This window comes from Salvelinus sp. IW2-2015, linkage group LG28 (assembly GCF_002910315.2).
Source record: "Salvelinus sp. IW2-2015 linkage group LG28, ASM291031v2, whole genome shotgun sequence".
Taxonomy (NCBI): Eukaryota; Metazoa; Chordata; class Actinopteri; order Salmoniformes; family Salmonidae; genus Salvelinus; species Salvelinus sp. IW2-2015.
Window position 1 is genome coordinate 9,753,333 of NC_036868.1, and position 19,304 is coordinate 9,772,636.

General features: G+C 43.9%; 1 protein-coding gene across 1 annotated transcript; it reads right to left on the minus strand.

Moving 5' to 3' along the window:
- Nucleotides 1–10,444: 10,444 nt before the first annotated feature.
- Nucleotides 10,445–19,261, minus strand: ppil4 (peptidylprolyl isomerase (cyclophilin)-like 4). Its single transcript, XM_023974232.2, has 12 exons — nucleotides 19,152–19,261; nucleotides 18,667–18,799; nucleotides 18,446–18,563; nucleotides 18,160–18,302; nucleotides 13,986–14,082; nucleotides 13,670–13,786; nucleotides 13,294–13,418; nucleotides 13,088–13,154; nucleotides 11,840–11,951; nucleotides 11,568–11,658; nucleotides 11,206–11,335; nucleotides 10,445–10,950 (listed from the first exon to the last, which is right to left on the minus strand). The coding sequence occupies exons 1-12, from the start codon at nucleotides 19,219–19,221 to the stop codon at nucleotides 10,777–10,779; spliced, it is 1,377 nt and encodes a 458-aa protein (XP_023830000.1). The 5' UTR covers nucleotides 19,222–19,261; the 3' UTR covers nucleotides 10,445–10,776.
- Nucleotides 19,262–19,304: the final 43 nt, after the last annotated feature.

The window sequence follows — 19,304 nt, forward strand, 5'->3', positions numbered from 1 at the left end:
CCAGGTCAACTGATGCAGCACTCCATCACTCTCCTTCTATGTAAAATAGCCCTTACACAGCCTGGAGGTGTGTTTTGGGTCCTTGTCCTGTTGAAAAACAAATGATAGTAACACTAAGCGCAAACCAGATAGGGTGGCGTAGCGCTGCCGAATGCTGTGATAGCCATGCTGGTTAAGTGTGCCTTGAATTCAAAATAAATGACTGACAGTGTCACCAGCAAAGCACGCCCACACCATCACGCCTCTTCCTCCATGCTTCACGGTGGGAACCACACACGGCGGTTGGAACCAAAAATCTCAAATTTGGACGCCTCAGACCTAAGGCGACATTTCCACTGGTCTAATGTCCATTGCCCGTGTTTCTTGGCCCAAGCAAGTCTCTTCTTCTTCTTATTGGTGCCCACCCCAACTCACGCCCTGACCAAACCAAAATAGAGACATAAAAAGGATCTCTAAGGACAGGGCGTGACAGTACCCTCCCCCAAAGGTGCGGACTCCGGCCGCAAAACCTAAATCTATAGGGGAGGGTCTGGGTGGGCATCTATCCGCGGTGGCGGCTCTGGTGCAGGACGTGGACCCCGCTCCACCTTAGGCTTGGCCCACTTAGGTGGCGCCTCTGGAGCAGGGACTCTCGCCGCCGACCCCAGACTGGGGACCCTCACAGCGGGCCCCGGACAGGAGGGCGACTCTGGCGGCTCCGGACAGGAGGGAGACTCTGGCAGCTCCGGACAGGAGGGAGACTCTGGCAGCTCCGGACAGGAGGGAGACTCTGGCAGCTCCGGACAGGAGGGAGACTCTGGCGGCTACGGACTGGAGGGTGTCGCTGGAGGCTCCGGACTAGAGGGCGTCGCTGGAGGCTCCGGACTAGAGGGCGTCGCTGGAGGCTCCAGACTAGAGGGCATCGCTGGAGGCTCCGGACTAGAGGGCGTCGCTGAAGGCTCTGGACTAGAGGGCGTCGCTGGAGGCTCCGGACTGAAAGGCGTCGCTGGAGGCTCCGGACTGACAGCCTTCGTTAGAGGCCTCATGCCATAACTCCTCACTGGAGGCTTCGTGCCCTGGATCCTCACTGGAGGCGTCGTGCCATGGATCAACACTGGAGGCTTCGTGCCATGGATCCTCACTGGAGGCTTCGTGCCATGGATCCTCACTGGAGGCTTCGTGCCATGGATCATCACTGGAGGCTTCGTGCCATGGATCATCACTGGAGGCTTCGTGCCATGGATCATCACGCCACGGTAAGCACGGGGAGTTGGCTCAGGTCTCCTACCTGACTTTGCCAATCTCCTCGTGTGCCCCCCCCCCCGTAGTGTCGCCGCTCCGCTTTAGCTGCCTCCAGCTCCTCTTTAGGACGGCGATACTCTCCCGGCTGTGCCCAGGGTCCCTTGCCGTCCAAGATTTCCTCCCATGTCCAGGAGTCCATTCCACCACGCTGCTTGGTCCTTTGGTGGTGGGTAGTTCTGTAACGATCGTCCTGGAGAGAAGGTGACCAAAACGCAGCGTGGTAAGTGTTCATTTTAATTTAATAAATAAACTGCACACTGAAACAACAAAAAACAACAAAGAGAGTGAACYAAACGAAACAGTCCTGTCTGGTGCAGACACAAAACAACTACTCACAAAACCCATGTGGGCAAGAGCTACCTAAGTATGGTTCTCAATCAGAGACAACGATAGACAGCTGCCTCTGATTGAGAACCACACCCGGCCAACCAACAAAGAAATATAAAACATAGAACACAGAACATAGAATGCCCACCCCAACTCACGCCCTGACCAAACCAAAATAGAGACATAAAAAGGATCTCTAAGGTCAGGGCGTGACACAAATTAACTTTTTGTTAATTGAAAGGCATTCCAGGTGACTACCTCATGATGCTGGTTGACAGAATGCCAAGAGTGTGCAAAAATGTAATCAAGGCAAAGGGTGGCTATTTGAAGAATCTCAAATATAACATATATTTTGATTTGTTCAACACTTGTTTTGTTACTACATGATCCCATATGTGTTATTTCATAGTTTTGGAGTCTTCACTATTATTCTACATGTAGAAAACAGTAAAAATTAAGAAAAACCCTTGAATGAGTAGGTGTGTCCAAATTTGGACAAATATTCAATACATGTATTTGAAAAATACAGTATTAGGTTACAAAGAAGTCGGCTGAACAACAGGTGAGGAAAATCACCTTAGCCACAGTTCAAATATTTTGCATGCATGCAGCACAGCATAATGCACAATGGTACAGTAAACTTTATCCGGCTCATTCAAATTGTGTGGTGACATAATACAGTAGGCTAGTCAGTTATTTTAACATCTCAACGTGCATGCGTGAGGCACAGAATCATCATACAACACTTGTTATACAATTAACAACAACAAAATAAGACATTCGATGTATGCACGATACATTTACAGAATATTTTTGTGAATGTCTAAATAAATGAATCATGGATTTCTGGTTGAGGTGAGGCAATCTCATTGGACATGCATGACAGCTGTTTTCGCAGGGACAGTTCAAATTACGGCAGTTCCATCAACTGGTAGAGATTCCTGGGAAAATGTCTTGCATTCTACATCCTTATCTGCCTGCATGGACGGTAGTGAGAATCAGTGGAGGGTTCATTTAACAAAACAAGTAGAATATTCTCATCGTCAACAGTGAAGAGGCAACTCCGGGATGCTGGCCTTCTAGGCCAGTGTCTGTGTTCTTTTGCCCATCTTAATCTTTTCTTTTTATTGGTCAGTCTGAGCTATGGCTTTTTCTTTGCAACTATGCCTAGAAGGTCAGCATCCCGGAATCGCCTCTTCACTGTTGACGTTGAGACTGGTGTTTTGTGGGTACTATTTAATGAAGCTGCCAGTTGAGGATTTGTGAGACATCTGTTAATGGACAATTATTTTTGCTTTTCTTTCAAAAACAAGGACATTTCTAAGTGACCCCAAACTCTTGAACGGTAGTGTATGTAACAGTTTTGCTCCCGTACCTCTCTTCACCCCAACCTGGGCTCGAACCAGAGACCCTCTGCACACATCGACAACAGTCTCCCTCGAAGCACCGTTACCCATCATTCCACAAACCTACAGCCCTTGCAGACCAAGGGAAACAACTACTTCAAGGTCTCCGAGCGATTGACGCCACCGATTGAAATGCTATTAGTGCGCACCCCACTAACTAGCTAGCCATTTCACACCAGTTACACATAAAACATCCATACATGGGTTTCTGCCTCACAAGTAGCAGACCATACTTTTGGTGTACTATCTATCTATGAGGTACTATACATATAAAGTGAGTCTGTAAGATCTACACTATAAAATAAATATGTTCAGTTCCTAAAATGCAATGTATTTCTTCCACAGAAGAGACACAGCAGTTGACCATGAAGTGTGATACCACAAACAACAGCCTTCAGCATGATCATCGACTCTCGTATGGCCACTTGGGCACATTGAGCTGTAGGCTTACAAAAGAGTTTCCTGGTACCACACCCACAATGTCTTCCAAAGAAAACATCAGGGAGAACCCCCAAGACATTCAAATATCACTTGACAGTTGTGGAGGCAAAGCAAATGTGAGCTCTCTACTCCTCCTCACCCACTGGCCCTATGCCACAGGAGGCATTGCCAATTCTGCCCTCGCCACTTCCACTGAGACATTTTATATTTATTTGATAATAGGGAAATAAAGTAAGAGGAGGATCCTTTAAATTGATTCTGAACCCGATAGGATTCCTGGAACTGACAAACCTTGCTCTTTTTATCTGACAGTTGATACTGTATCAACATTGGCAAACATCCTATCGCCAAATCACCAAATTCACTGGAGATTAGGCAATTTTTCAGGTAAGTGATATTTGAATGTCTTGGGGGTTCTCCCTGATGTTTTTTGTGGAAGACATTGTCGGTGTGGTACCAGGAAACTCTTGCGTAAGCCTACAGCTCAATGTGCACAAGTGGCCCATATGAGAGTCGATGATCCTGCTGAAGGCTGTTGTTTGTGGTGTCACACATCAAGATCAACTGCTGTGTCTCTTCTGTGGAAGAAATACATTTCATTTTAGGAACGGAACATATTTCTTTGTATAACAAACTAGAAAATAACTGAACTTGAACGTGGGTGTGAAGTTTTTCAAACATTTGAGCAGCTTTGTATTGTTGACTGAATAAGTTATTGTCTAGTTTTATGTTTAATTAACTACTATTCAAAAGGCTTAAGAGACTACAACTGCACAAGTACATTCCTACCTTTTGCAACTGAGACATTACACATTATACACCTGTCTGTCTGTAGAACAAACGGGATTACTGTGACTGTCAAAGGACTGTACACTTCCCTTTGTCCCAATTTTTTCCTCATTCTGGTCAATAATGGGAATCAYCTTCTGACTGTGGGATCCTATAACTGTCTGCTCATGGTTTACATTTCTCCAGGGCCATTATATTCACTTCTTTTGTCAAGTGCAGTAGGCAAAAACTGATTGAATCAATGTTGTTTCCACGTAATTTCAATGAAAAACATCAATGTGATGATGTTGAATCAAAGTGTAAAACTGATTGGACTTGCAAAAAGTCATCAACATCAGGGCATTTCATATGTTTTTCACCAAACTGTTAACCTAAATCCAATGACATGGTGATATTTGTTGTTAATTTCACATTGAATTCACGTTAGTTGACTCTGTCACGCCCTGACCTTAGAGAGCCGTTTTATTCCTCTATTTGGTTAGGTCAGGGTGTGATTTGGGGTGGGCATTCTATGTTGTCTATTTCTTTGTTTTTGTCCGAGTATGGTTCCCAATCAGAGGCAGCTGTCTATCGTTGTCCCTGATTGGGAATCATACTTAGGCAGCCCTTTTTCCCACTTTCTGTTGTTGGATCTTGTCTTTTTGTGTTGCAGGTGTTGCACTCCTAGCTTTACGTTCGTTGAGTTGTTTATTGTTTTTTTGGTGGAACATTTATATTAAAGAAAATGTACGCCTACCACGCTGCACCTTGGTCTTCATTTAACGACGGACGTAACAGAGTCAACCAAATAAAATCAAAACTATATGTTGAACTGATGTTTGTGCCCAGTGGGAAGTCTCTGACAGTGGTTAGACAAGGGGGTGGAAAATGTTGGGATACGGATGTAACCTTGGTTCTCTGAGTAGAGTAACGGGTCACCAAACGAGCTATGGGAACTCCTTCCCCTTCACACGATGTGATTGAGATGCTTAATATCAAAGATGTTTACAGAGTGACATACTGTCTATTACTTCACTCAAACCCCAATGAGGTGGAGGAACGACATGAAAGCTTGGCGACTCGTGACTCTAATCAGAGATCCATAACCCAAAGTTCTCTTTTTCCCCCCGTAACAGGTCACCAAACGACCTATGGGAGAGGCTGTACCGAAGAGGTCATTTCGGACAACAGATTGGGATAACTCACCATTTAACTTAGCACAGACATCCTTGTATCCACCACAGGATGTAACAGAATATAATTACAGGATAACTCAGAATTTCAACTGTGGTATACAACTGTATACACAAGCAAACTGAAAGCTAGAACTTACAACATGAGGCTTCAATTGGGTGCAACAGCACCAAGAGTGGAAGGCCTCTGTATAGAACATCCATCTCATGTACAAGGTTCAAGGTACGCTCACTTATCTGGGTTGAGCCACCATGTCGTCTGGAGTTGGTCTACCTGCTGCAGCGTATGATTGCATTGGTAATCCAATATGCCAGAGGATGTCCTGGTTGCCTGAACTGCATCAATTATCAAGGAGGCCAACCCTGCAGCTATAAGGCGGTGATGTTCAGTGTCCACACCCACGACTTCAGTATGCTGGGTTTGGGGTGCAAAAGCCTGCCGTTCGCTTGTGACAGGAGGTCCACTCGAAGAGGGAGATCTCATGGTTGGGAGGTTGTCAGCTGTACAAAGTCTGAAAACCAGTGATGCCGTGGCCAATGTCGAGCAACAAGTAGAACTGGCGTGCTTTTGATACTGATCTTCCTCAAGACCTAAGGGAGCAAGCGAATTGGTGGAAACGCATACAGCAGCCCACTTGGCCATCTGTGTGATAGGGCATCACACCTGAGTGGGCCTGCTGGACCCTTTATGGAGAACCACATAGGACAATGGGTTGTCTTGCGATGCGAACAGATCGGCGATGGCCCTTCCAAACCATGCCCAAATCATCTCCACTACTGTGGGATGTATCCAGTCTGAAGGAAGAGGGTCTCCTCAGGAGAGAAGGTCTGCTGCCGGATTCTACACTCCGGCAGGTGTATTGATGGGAGGTGTCTGCTTGCCCAAAGCAGTAGCTTTCAACTAAGTAGTTCAGGACCTTGCCTCCTGCTTGGCTAAGTGGGGTTGGCGTTGAGCTTATGCACTTTGTGAAAGTGTGAGGGGCGAGCAAAAGGCTGAAGGGTAGACAGCAAAAAACATTTTTTAGGTATTTTCTGTGTGCTGGTAGAATGGGGATATGAAAGTATGTGTCTTTCAAGTTCACTGTGGTGAACCAATCKCCTGGTTGTACTGATTGAAGGATGACTTTGATTGTCATTATTTTGAAGGTAGGTGCTGAAAGATGACGATTCAGGCACCTTAGGTCCAGGATCAGACGGAGGCCTTTTTTTGGCACCAGAAAATAGATTGAGCAGAACCGCAGTTTTGTTGCACTGGTTCTACCTCTTCGATTACATGATTTTCCAGGAGCAATGAGATTTCTGAGCAGAGTGTTTGCTTTTGAGCAAGGTTGCGAGCTGTTGTTTTCAAGACACCCCTGAAGTGTGGGGTCGCTGACAAAATTGTGGTGCATAGCCTTGTGTTACAGTTCGTAACACCCATTTGTTGGCCATTGACCTTTTCCAGTTGGAAAGGTGGTGCTCTAGAAAGCGGTGTTGATGTGACCAAGGCTCTGCATGCTGTGGTGCAGAGGGGACGCCCAAGAGGCGATGCCGCGCTCCACCACTTCGGTAGGGCAGAGAGTGTCTGTTCCTCCACTCCTGAGCATGTGCAGCGTGAGTCTGAGCCTGGTTTATTGGCATTCCAATTGGGGACCTGGGACGGGAGTAATGGTTTGCTGGCTGATGCATTCTAGGCTTTGGAATGAGGCGCTGAAGCTCCATCTGTGTTTCTTTGTCTTCCTTAAACACTTGGAGGATTTGGGCCGCTGCTGGGTCAAATGTCTGGCCAGGTGATATGGGTACACCTAGGAGTGGAGGATTTCGGCCGCTGCTGGGCTAAATGTCTGGCCAGATATGGGTACACCCAGGAGTGGAACCGTCTCTTTGTCAGGGAGCTTGGACTGCGCTAATCATAGGTGGTGTTGTGCAACCGACAGCGTTGCCAAAGATTTCCCAACCATCTGAGCATTGCCCTGAAAGCATTGGATGATCAGGTCTGTAACTGTAGCCAGTTCTTTCATGGTCTCAGCGTCATAGTTTGTAGAGAGGCGTTCCTGCAGCTCCTTCTGATGCAAGGCCAGTATCGCTGCTGAATTGTTAAGCCTAACGGCTGAAGCAGTGCTTTCATGTGTCCTTTTTAGATGCCCTGCATCATTTGTTAGGCAGCTCTTGGCCTGAAATGTGTTGAAGAGAAGCAGGCAGAACAAGCAAAGCAAATTATTTGTCCATACGGGAGAAATATCTAAAACCATTCTCATCTGTTCCAAGAACTGTAGCTAAGCGAGTGCATATGCTTGGCATGGCAGGGGTTCGGGTCATTTGGCATGCTCCAGTCTTTGAACAAAGGGATGCATGTCTTAGTCTTTGAAGAACTGAATTCATCAAACTTGGGTGCGGACCCCATGACAGTATCATTTCAAATCCAAAGTGCTGGAGTACAGAGCCAAAACAACAAAAGATTTGTCATTGTCCTAAAACTTTTGGAGCTCACTGTATGTGTGGCTAATTTAGATAGCTAGCTGGGAGCTAACTTCTGAGGTAACGGGATAGACCCGAAGCTAACTAGCTAGCTAACACACAAAGATGGAAATACCAGACAAAAAACAATAAAAGTTAGCTAGTATAGGCAGGCACAATAACGAGAGAGGGGGAGTAGATTTGATAAAAAAATAATCTACTCAGGCACCTCCTCGAGTCGTTGAAAAAAATCGCAATTCCGTAAAAAAGTAATCTGAAGGGGATTAATATTAATCGCGTAATGTAAAATACATAAAAGTGAGAGTTATGCCACACCATCTTTTATAGTGACAGGTCCCATGGTACAGTAAGGGTGTGGCGTGACTGTAAACATCTTTGATATTAAACATCTTAATCACAGTGTGAAGGGGAAGGAGTTCCCATAGGTCGCTTGGCGACCCGTTACAAAAATGAAAGAGAACAACACTTGCATGCTCTCTCACTCAGTAAAAGTTCAAAACAACCCCTTCCTTATAAGGAGCTTCAAAATGGCATCTCATTCGGAGAAACAACCAACTATGGAATGATTTGTGAAATGTCAAATTACTAATTATGGTGAATGTTGGCCAGGGTCTCTCATGCTTTAATTCAGGGAACTCCGAGGGGGCTAGAAGTGGTGGCCCACAGTGTTGCACAAGGAGAGGCCCTGTGGAAAACTCAATGACTGTTAGCTAGCTGCACATGCACCCCTCACTGTGCTATTCTTCTGTCTGCCAAGGCTGAAAACATTATTCTGAACACTTTGGGTCAGGGTTTTATCAAATTACATCTAGCTCGCCTTTGGTTTTTCCCACACATGTCCCTAATATACTTCAACACATGATTTGGGTTSGGCTAACTAATACCCTCTCTGACAGTACTGCCAATATACTGACCAAAACATTTAAAACTGTAGCCAAATGAGGATACCTCATTTATGAATGTAYCCCACACAACTTTCATCTTGCATGGCTGCCTCCAACTTCTTCTCATATCACTCAGGGAGTTGGAAGGTGAATAATCATCGGTGTTGTAGTCGAGTCACTAAACCTCGAGCCCGAGTCAAGTCCCCTGTGCTTGAGTCAGAGTCACGATACCCTATGGCTGAAGTCCGAGTCGAGTACAAGTCACCAATGGTCAAGTCCATCAATTTATAATAGATCTTATTATACAATTGTTTCTAGTCGCCATCCGATGGCAGTATATCGCCACTCCCTCATGAAAAAACAACTAATGTACTAGTTATCATTACCTCACAAGTTCTACACAATACCTGTTTAACTACTTATTTACTACATATATGACTGGTAAGTCCGGCTCTCAGCTAATTTTTTGTAATCGCCCACTGATATGTCTGTAGGTTTTTTATTCCAGAGTAAAAAGAACCTGGCGATGAGATGCAGGGGGGAACGTGGGAGGTGGGTAGAGCGAGACGACAAATTCAAAGACAGCATATTCGTCTATAATAAAGGGGAGAGAGAGACAAATAGCTAGACTGCTGTTTTACCATTAAACTCAATACTAGTATTGTTTTCAATTTCTTAAAGCAGTTTGTGTTTCTTAACCAGCCAAAATGAAAAAGTAGGCTGGTGACTGGTGGTTATGGGGAAGCAAGAGTCGCTTATGCGATGTGTTGCCTATGATTGTCGGAGCAGAGTCTGCCTGCACACAATCATCACTTACTCCCTTGCAGCTCACCAGCTGATGTAGGCTGTGTGTGGCGTGTCCTTTCACTGTCAGATAACAGAACCCTTGTTGCTCTGCGCATCCAGTGCTGCTAATATTCTCCTTATCATAGTACCCTATCCAGGCCAACTGCAAATACAAGTCACGAGAAGGCGAGTCACCAATGGTTGAATCAGAAGTCATGAAAATCTGGACTCTGTCCTGACTACAACACTGGGTATCATGCTATTTCAGTGACATACGGCTTGAACTCATGGGGAGGATGACACAGGGAATCCCCTCTGCAGTGCATACAGACAACTCATGCTTTCCATGCCCACTACCCAGCTAACAATTCTAGGTACAGAGAAGGTTTTTGTAATATTACCRGTGATGTTCCCCTAATGTTTGAGTGTCTAGTTTTCCATTAGTTGAGGGAACATTCTATGTTAGCAAAAACCTTAAAACATTTTTAGCATGTTTTGGTGTTAAAATTGAGAATGTTCCTTTAATGTAAAACATTACTTATCTAGAACGTGGTTACAATATTCTCAGAATATACAATGTTCTAGGTGCGTTTTAAGAACATTCATGTGTCTGAGGGTTAAAGTTGTGGGAATATTTGTTAGCTGGGTACATTTATTTACTGTACCAAAGCTGCAAAAAAAACTACAGTCAAAAGGTTAAAATATGGGCAAACATGGTGGGAAATCATTCAGCTGCCCATTAAAAAACAGAGAAAGGGGGGTGGGGTATAAGTCAAACCAAAATACAAATATACTTATAGAACGTTACTGACTGGGCACTTAGTTATGTGTGTATGGAGACTGATTTGGAAAATGCTGTGTAGACCTAAATACAGAATGTTGACCTATAGGAATCGAGCAGTTCAGGCTGAAATGTTTTATTCTTCATAATGAGCAGTGTTTTCAGGTTATGTAACACTGTGTTACTTCCAGGTAATTAGGGTAAACATCCCAGGATATTTTTTTCCCCATGTAATGTGAGGGCTGAGTCCCTAGTGCTGCTCTCTCAGACATGGGTGGTGGTGGGGTAGTAGGGGCCACAGTGACAGGTATCAGGGCGGTCCAATACCATTTCAATTGAGTCAATTCATGAAATTAACTGACATGTATTTTTCAAATAAGATTTTCCAATTCAGTATATTGATGGGGAATTGAAATGGAATTGGCCCCAACCCTGTTCCTCTCCCTCTCTCATCATCGGTGTCTGCTCCTCTCCTTGTCTTTAGACTTCTTGGGTGAGCGACTGCGGCTCCTCTCCGGGCGGTGCTTTTCACGGGACTTGCTGTGCTTGTGGTGGCTGTCTCTTTCCCTGGAGAGAGAATGCTGCCGGTCTGTCTTTTTCTCCCGCCTGGGCTCCTCACTGTTCCACTGTCGGTATAACATAGGGAGAGAAAGAGGTTTGACAAAGGTTCAAGAGAAATCTTTGGTGGTGCTGAAACAAAGCGCTGTGGAATTACTCAGTATAGCTCGAGTGACTGGTGTCACAACTGCTGAAATGACAAGCCATTCCCAAATTACATGAGTCACGCTTACTCGAATGCTCTTACTAAACATTCTTGTGAAAGAAAGTACATGTGCCCACCACAAGGAAAATAATTAGTTCAAAAGCCATTTTCGGGCAACCTTGGATTTCTTGGATTTCCTGGTGTCCTCGTCATCGGAGTGATCGTGTTTCTTATCCTTGTGTTTTTTTTCAGCATGCCGACGGCTTGTTCCTTCTTCCTCTTCCTCTAAAAGCAGGTCGTACTTGGAGCTTTTGGGAATGTTTAGAAAAACTTGAGGAAGTAAAGTGTGTAATTCCAAGTTTGCCAAGTCTTTCAGAGAAATGTAATTTCCTCCAACAGAGAAATGTCTTCACAATAGTTTACGTCTCTCTGTCCTGATAGCTATGTGAAATGGTGCACAGTTGAGTTTAAGTATTTTACACTTTAACTCATATTCTCCTCTACATATTGAATAGCAAATATAAACACATTTAAGGATACTCCTGCTTAGGTTTGACTTTATCCTTAAGAGCTAATTTGGATCCCACGTCTTTTTCATAGGCCTTGAAGTCATCCTTGGTATACTTTCCACCTAGAAAACAAAAGACCTTATGAAGTTCTTTACTTAGCAGAGGTGAATGGCACATCCTTTAGTTTAAGTGCCTTATTAGGGCTTAATTGAGTCTCTGAAAGTATACATAACGCATACTTTATGGATCACACAAAACCTTTAAATAAAAGTCCAAGTGAGTTATGTTTTAATAAGTGTTTACCTTTGCCTTTCCATTTGATCTTTGAAACAGACTGGCTGAAGTCCACGTGTATGCGCCTGTCATCTATGAGCACGTTGTCCATCTTGAAGAAGGCCTTTTCACAGTCCTCCTCCTGTGCACAGAAAGGACATCAATTGCATCTAAAAGAGGGTCATGTGAGCCGTTATGGGTCTAGTGAACAAGGGAATTAATTTCAGTAAACAAAACCATATGACCATTCAAATGAATTAATTTGTACCCTCTCAATTCTGACTAACTGGTGCCATCTATTGATATTTTGCACAACTGCACTAGAATTGTTCAAAAAGGAATCTCTATCTTTATATTTCTCAAGTCTTGATTTGTATAATGAACAAAAATATAAATGCAACAATTTGAACGATTTTACTGAGTTACAGTTCATATAAGGAAATCAGTTAATTTAAATGAATTCATTAGGCCCTCATCTATAGATTTCACAACTGGGCAGGGGTGCAGCCATGGGTGGGCATAGGCCCACCCACTGGGGAGCCAGGCCAAGCCAATTAGAATTTGTTTTTCCCCACAAAAGGACTTTATTACAGACAGAAATACTCAGTTTCCTCAGTGCCTGGGTGGCTGGTCTCAGACGATCTCGCAGGTGAAGAAGCTGGATGTGGAGGTCCTGGGCTGGCGTGGTTACATGTGGTCTGCAGTTGTGAGGCCAGTTGGACGTACAGCCAAATTCTCAAAAATGTTGTTGGAGCTGGCTTATGGTAGAGAAATTAACTTTCAATTCTCTGGCAACAGCTCTGGTGGACATTACTGCAGTCAGCATGCCAATTGCGCAATTGCAAAACTTGAGACATCTGTGGCATTGCGTTGTGTCAAAACTGCACATTTTAGAGTGGCCTTTAATTGTCACCAGCACAAGGTGCACCTGATCATGCTGTTTAATCAGCTTCTTGATATGCTACACCTGTCAGGTGAATGGACTATCTTGGCAAAGGAGAAATGCTCACTAAAAGGGATGTAAACAAATTTGTACACAACATTTTAGAGAAAAACTTTTTGTGAGTAAGGAACATTTCTGGGATCTTTTACTTCAGCTCATGAAACATGGGACCAAAACTTTACATGTTGCATTTGTATTTTTGTTCAGTGTACTTATGAACCTGAGTGGAGAATGTTCAACTTTTATTTGCATGCATAATCAAAATAGGGCTAAAATGATTTTATGATAACTCATGGTACATAAAGCAATCACGTGAAAACCAAACCAATACACACCTTTTCAAACTCGATGAAAGCATAGCACAGAGACTCTCCTGACTTCCAGTCTCTGATGATCTCACAGCTGTAGCAAAATAAGAACCTGTTAATCATGGTACAGCTCACCAACATTCAATATTTAAATTGGTTAGGACTAGGTCTATTTAAAATTAAATATGTATCGTAATGTTATGAGGCCAGTATATTGAAATAGACTATTTTACCACTTAATAAGTCCGAAGCGGGAGAAAATGATCTCCAGGTCCTCATCTGTGGTCACAGGGTTCAGCTTACACACAAACAGCACATTCTCAGGAGGTTTCACTTCTGCATCAGGGAGATCACCCACCTACACAAGCACATACACACGTCAAACCACAAAACTCTTATAAAACCACCATATAATGTTTACAACACTAATATGTTCACTAGCTAATTAACTACTACAGTGGAAGTACTGCTGGGTTCTTCAACAGCAATCTGTACAAACAAGTGGTAATGTTGAGTGTTACAAAATCCCTTCTGCCATCACTCCTGAAAGTATGGGCATCCTCTACAAGGCTAAGTGGACCGAACCACAAGACCCCCCCCCCCCCTCACCATCTCCAGCAGGATAGCCTGGGTCTTGGCCTCCTTCTCCTTCAGCAGCTCATCCAGCTCCTCAGCCTTCTTCCCATCTGTGTCGTTGATCACTTCATCAGCTCCAATACGACCACTCTGCACACCAAAGAGGGGACAGTAAGGTTAGACGTCAAAAGTTGCATCGTTCATTGTTTTCTGGTACTGGAGACAATAATGAACTAACTTAAACCTTATAATTTTATATTAAAGTAATATCGTTTACAATACTTTTGCTCTGAAAGGGAGATATGCATTGCTTTTAATTCAACGGTACAGAAAGTGTCCAGTCACACACATCCAGCTGTTCCTTGGTAGGCTCAGGGGAGCGGTCAGGCACGGGCAAGTCAGCAGGGTCATCGAAAGGGTCTTCCAGGATCACAGTGTGGTTTATTCTGCAATGACAAAACAAGTATCATACCRATTTTCTCTCCACCTTATACTGGGATGTCTATCTGAGTAGGTCATTTTATTGACAACACTGTAGCAGGGTTTACTTTTGGAAAATGTGCCGCCGGACATTTGACCGGCCGCATTTTAAAGCTACAATATGCAACTTTTTGGGCGACCTGACCAAATTTGCATAGAAATGTGAGTTATAGATCTGTCACTGAAAGCAAGTCTAAGAAGTGGTAGATCTGTTCTGTTTGTGCTATTTTTATGCTTCCCATTCAAGTTTCATTTTAGAGAGTGTTTTACTTTCGGTTTTGTACATCAGCTTCAAACAGCTGAAAATACAATATTTTTGGTTATGGAAAATATATTTCACAGCGGTTTAGATGGTACAATGATTATCTACACTATACTTGCTTGTTTTGTCACAAACTGAAATTAGGCCAACTATTAGACTTTTTGCAAATAGGAAATTATTTCTGCATATTGCACCCTTAATTTACCAGACATTTGAGAAATTTACCGGACCCACATACATTGGGTGCGTAACCTGATTAGGGCGCCCACCCACAGTGGTCAGACTGACTGACAGAAATCGCATTTAGATTACAGTAATTCATAATAACAGAACATGGAAGTCGAGGATGCAACGATGTGCGGTCCTTCTTACCTAATTCTGATGCGCACTTTGAAGATGTTAGAACAACTGTCCACATTTACTTTTCATCAGTCAACAAGATGAGTAACGAACAGCAAAATCTCTAGCCTATGTCAATCTACACTGAACAAAAATATAGTTACAGTTCAGTTCAGGCACGACTCCAACACCCTCATCAAGTTTGCCGTTGACACAACATTGGTAGGCCTGATCACAGACAACGATGAGACAGCCTATAGGGAGGAAGTCAGAGACCTGGCTGTGTGGTGCAAGGACAATAACCTCTCCCTCAACATGATCAAGACAAAGGAAATGATCGTGGACTACAGGAAAAGGAGGACCGAGCACGCCCCCATTCTCATCTACAGGGCTCTAGTGGAGCAGGTTGAGATCTTCAAGTTCCTTGGTGTCCACATCACCAACAAACTATCATGGTACAAACACACCATGACAGTCGTGAAGAGGGCACGACAAAACTTATTTGCCCTCAGGAGACTGAAAAGTTTTGGCATGGGTCCTCAGATCCTCAAAAGGTTTTACAGCTGTACCTTTGAGAGCATCCTGCCTGGTTGCATCACTGCCTGGTATGACAACTGCTCGGCCTCCGACCGCAAGGCACTACAGAGGGTAGTGCGTACGGCCCAGTACATCACTGGGGCCAAGTTTCCTGCCATCCAGGACCTCTATACCAGGCCACAAGAGGAAGGTCCTAATACATGTCAAAGACTCCAGCCACTTTATTCATAGACTGTTCTCTCTGCTACTGCACGGCAAGCTGTACCGGAGCACCAGGTCTAGGTCCAAAAGGCTTCTAATCAGCTTCTACCCCCAAGCCACAAGACTCCTGAACAGCTAATCAAAGGGCTACCCAGACTACCTCTTTTACGCTGCTGCTACTCTCTGTTTATTATCTATGCATAGTCACTTTAACTCTACCTACATGTACATAATACCTCAATTACCTCAACTAACCGGTGCCCCCGCACATTGACTCTGTACCGGCACCCCCTGTATATAGCCTCGCTATTGTTATTAAACTGCTGCTGTTTAATTATTTGTAAAAAAAAAAATGAAATTTTATCCCATTTTCTCCCCAATTTTTGTGGTATCCAATCGCTAGTAATTACTATCTTGTCTCATCGCTACAACTCCCGTACGGGCTCGGGAGAGACGAAGGTCGAAAGCCACGCGTCCTCCGAAGCACAACCCAACCAAGCCGCACTGCTTCTTAACACAGCGCGCCTCCAACCCGGAAGCCAGCCGCACCAATGTGTCGGAGGAAACATGTGTCCTGGCCCCTTGGTTAGCGCGCACTGCGCCCAGCCCGCCACAGGAGTCGCTGGAGCGCGATGAGACAAGCATATCCCTATCGGCCAAACCCTCCCTAACCCGGACGACGCTAGGCCAATTGTGCGTCGCCCCACGGACCTCCCGGTCGCGGCCGGCTGCGACAGAGCCTGGGCGCGAACCCAGAGACTCTGGTGGCGCAGCTAGCACTGCGATGCAGTGCCCTAGACCACTGCGCCACCCGGGAGGCCCCAATTATTTGTTACTTTTATTTAAACATTTTTACTTAAGACTTTTTCTTAAAACTGCATTGTTGGTTAAGGGCTTGTAATTAAGCATTTCACTGTTGTATTCGGCGCATGTGACAAATACAATTTGATTTGATTTAAACGAAATCAGTAAATTGAAATAAATAAATTAGGTCSTAATCTATGGATTTCACATGACTGGGAATACAGATATGCATCTGTTGGTCACAGATACCTTTAAAAAAAAGTATGGGATGTATATGGATCAGAAAACCAGTCGGTATCTGGTGTGACCACCATTTGCCTCTTGCAGCGCGACATCGCCTTTGCATAGAGTTGATCAGGCTGTTGATTGTGGCCTGTGAAATGTTGTCTCCTCTTCAATGTGTGTTTTGAAGTGTTTTTATTTGATTTAACCTTTATTTAACTATGCAAGTCAGTTAAGAACAAATTATTATTTACAATGACGAGTTGCGTTGCTGGACATTGACAGGAACACGCTGTCATACACGTCGATCCAGAGCATCCCAAACATGCTCAATGGGTGACATGTCTGGTGAGTATGCATGCCATTTCCAGCTTCCAGGAATTGTGTACGGATCCTTGCGACATGGGGCTGTGCATTATCATGCTAAAACACGACGGGATGGGAGTGGATGAATGGAAAATTGCCATTGATAAAATGCAATTGTGTTTGTTGTCTGTAACTTATACACACCCATACCATCACCCCACCATGGGGCACTCTGTTCACAACGTTGACATAAGCAAACCACTCGCCCACACAATGCCATACACACTGTTTGCCATCTGCCCGGTACAGTTGAAACCGGGATTCATCCGTTTCAAGCGTGCCAGTAGCCATCGAAGGTGAGCATTTGCCCACTGAAGTCGATTACGATGCCGAACTGCGGTCAGGTCAAGTCCCTGGTGAGGACGACTAGCACGCAGATGAGCTTCCCTGAGACAGTTTCTGACAGTCTGTGCAAAAATTATTCAGTTGTGCAAACCCAATGTTTTATCAGCTGTCCGGGCGGCTGGTCTCAGACGATCCTGCAGGTGAGGAAGCCGGATGTGGAGGTCCTGCGCTGGCATGGTTACACATGATCTGCGGTTGTGAGGCCGGTTGGACGTACTTCTCTCTAAAACAACAAATTCTCTAAAACAACCTCAAAGGCTTATGGTCGAGAAATTAACATTCAGTTTTCGGGCAAAAGCTTTGGTGGACAGTTTTGCYGACAGCATGCCAATTAAAAACTCCCTCAACTTGAGACATCTGTGGCATTGTGTTGTGTGACAAAACTGCCCATTTTAAAGTGGCCTTTCATTGTCCCCAGCACAAAATGTAATGAACATGCTGTTTAATCAGCTTCTTGATATGCCACATTTGTATACTGTACACATATTGATAAATAAGATACATAACAAATATACTGTACACGTGCGCCAATTTAATTTCACTAAATAATGTAAATTAACCTATAGACCAATAAGTATGACCAGTCAAATGTATTTATATCGACAGGTATTTACATCAATAAATAGGGTAAAAAGCATGATCTTTTATTAAAAATCCCTTTGCGAAATAATGCTTTTTATCCTATTAATTAATGGGAATACCAGTCGATGTAAATACATTTGTCTGGTCATGCTTATCGGTATATAGGTTAATCTGGCCAGTGCCAATTTTATTTATCGGCTTTTCTATTTATTTATTTTAAATCGACCAAAAGCAGGCTATTACCATCTTACGGAAACCCTGCACTCTAGGTATTCATGGAACAGTGAGTGTTTATTATATATATTTTTTTGTATAAAATTCGATTCTAATCTCCCTCTAAAATGGCTACATTAAAATATGATAAAAGGAAATTCAATTTGCTGACCTGATATCCTGAAAAGGGATGAAGTCCTTGTCAACGAAGGTCTCATTGATCTTGGCCAAGACATCCATACCCTCTGACACCTCTCCGAACACAGTGTGGACCCCATCCAGGTAGTCCAGGTTCTCACCAGTGGTGATCAGGAACTGGGGACCAAGGAGATTGTTACAGCACAAATAAAATATTTCAGATGCTTGCCATCTGTCCTACCCGAATCAGTAGGCTAACATTGTGGCTTTCAAACTGATAGCAGTTAAATACTGAGGAGGTGGATGGCAGTTTTACCAACCTGAGAACCATGTTGGTCACTGCCATTGTTCACCATGGACACCATCCCCTTCTTTCTGTGTTTGATCCGTGGGTTTTTCTCTGCATCATAGAAGCGGGCCTGGTCTCCATATAGTTTACTGAGGGTATAGAAAATAAATCCTCAACATTCCTGTGAGATATAAACAACAGCTGTGATGATGATTTTGGACAATGCTGTTTATGCTGAGGAAGAGGACTTACCCATAGACAGATTCTCCACCACGGCCAGTCCCAGTGGGATCTCCAGTCTGCACAATAAAATCTCTCTGGACATTGTGGATGAGGCAGTAATTGTAGAATTTGATTTTGCATAACTTCAGGAAATTCAGGGATGCTAGGAAAAAAAGGAGCTGATCATCATTATGAGAACACATCATAAGACATTAGGATTTCCTTTTCCTGAGTTTCAATGATTGCGCCACATAAACACAGAGTGAACTATCAGATGAAGTGTCCCCAAAGCAATCTTATCTTTTAAAATGTTTGTTAGCTAGCCGAAATATAAATGTAACAACAGTTAGCATTTGCTATCGCTGGGTAAATGAATGGTTGGCTATCTTGTTACCTAGCACTTGCTAGCAGCAACTTAAGGCGATATTTGACTTTCTGAGAAGCATTAATTATTACGAAATGTAGGCTGTGTAACCAAATATTAGCGTTGGATGTGTTGGTGCATGTTTTCTTACTTTTAGGCCTTTCTTCTGTAAATAAATCAATGACGATATCACCCAATGTTGTTTCAAGAAGAACCGCCATGTTTGCAGGGTGACTGCGCAGCTGCGCACGCGATCTTGTTTGGTTCCGGTGTCACTTGGGGGTGTTGTGGMTTTCCACTAGTT

What these genes read in the sequence shown, in the direction of transcription:
- ppil4 (XM_023974232.2), bottom strand. Translation starts at nt 19,221, where the DNA reads ATGGCGGTTCTTCTTGAAACAACATTGGGTGATATCGTCATTGATTTA. An exon ending in GTGACCAACATGGTTCTCAG is followed by an intron (nt 18,303 to 18,445) that starts GTTGGTAAAACT and finishes CTTGGTCCCCAG; the next exon opens with TTCCTGATCACCACTGGTGA. An exon ending in GATCAAATGGAAAGGCAAAG is followed by an intron (nt 11,659 to 11,839) that starts GTAAACACTTAT and finishes TTTGTTTTCTAG; the next exon opens with GTGGAAAGTATACCAAGGAT.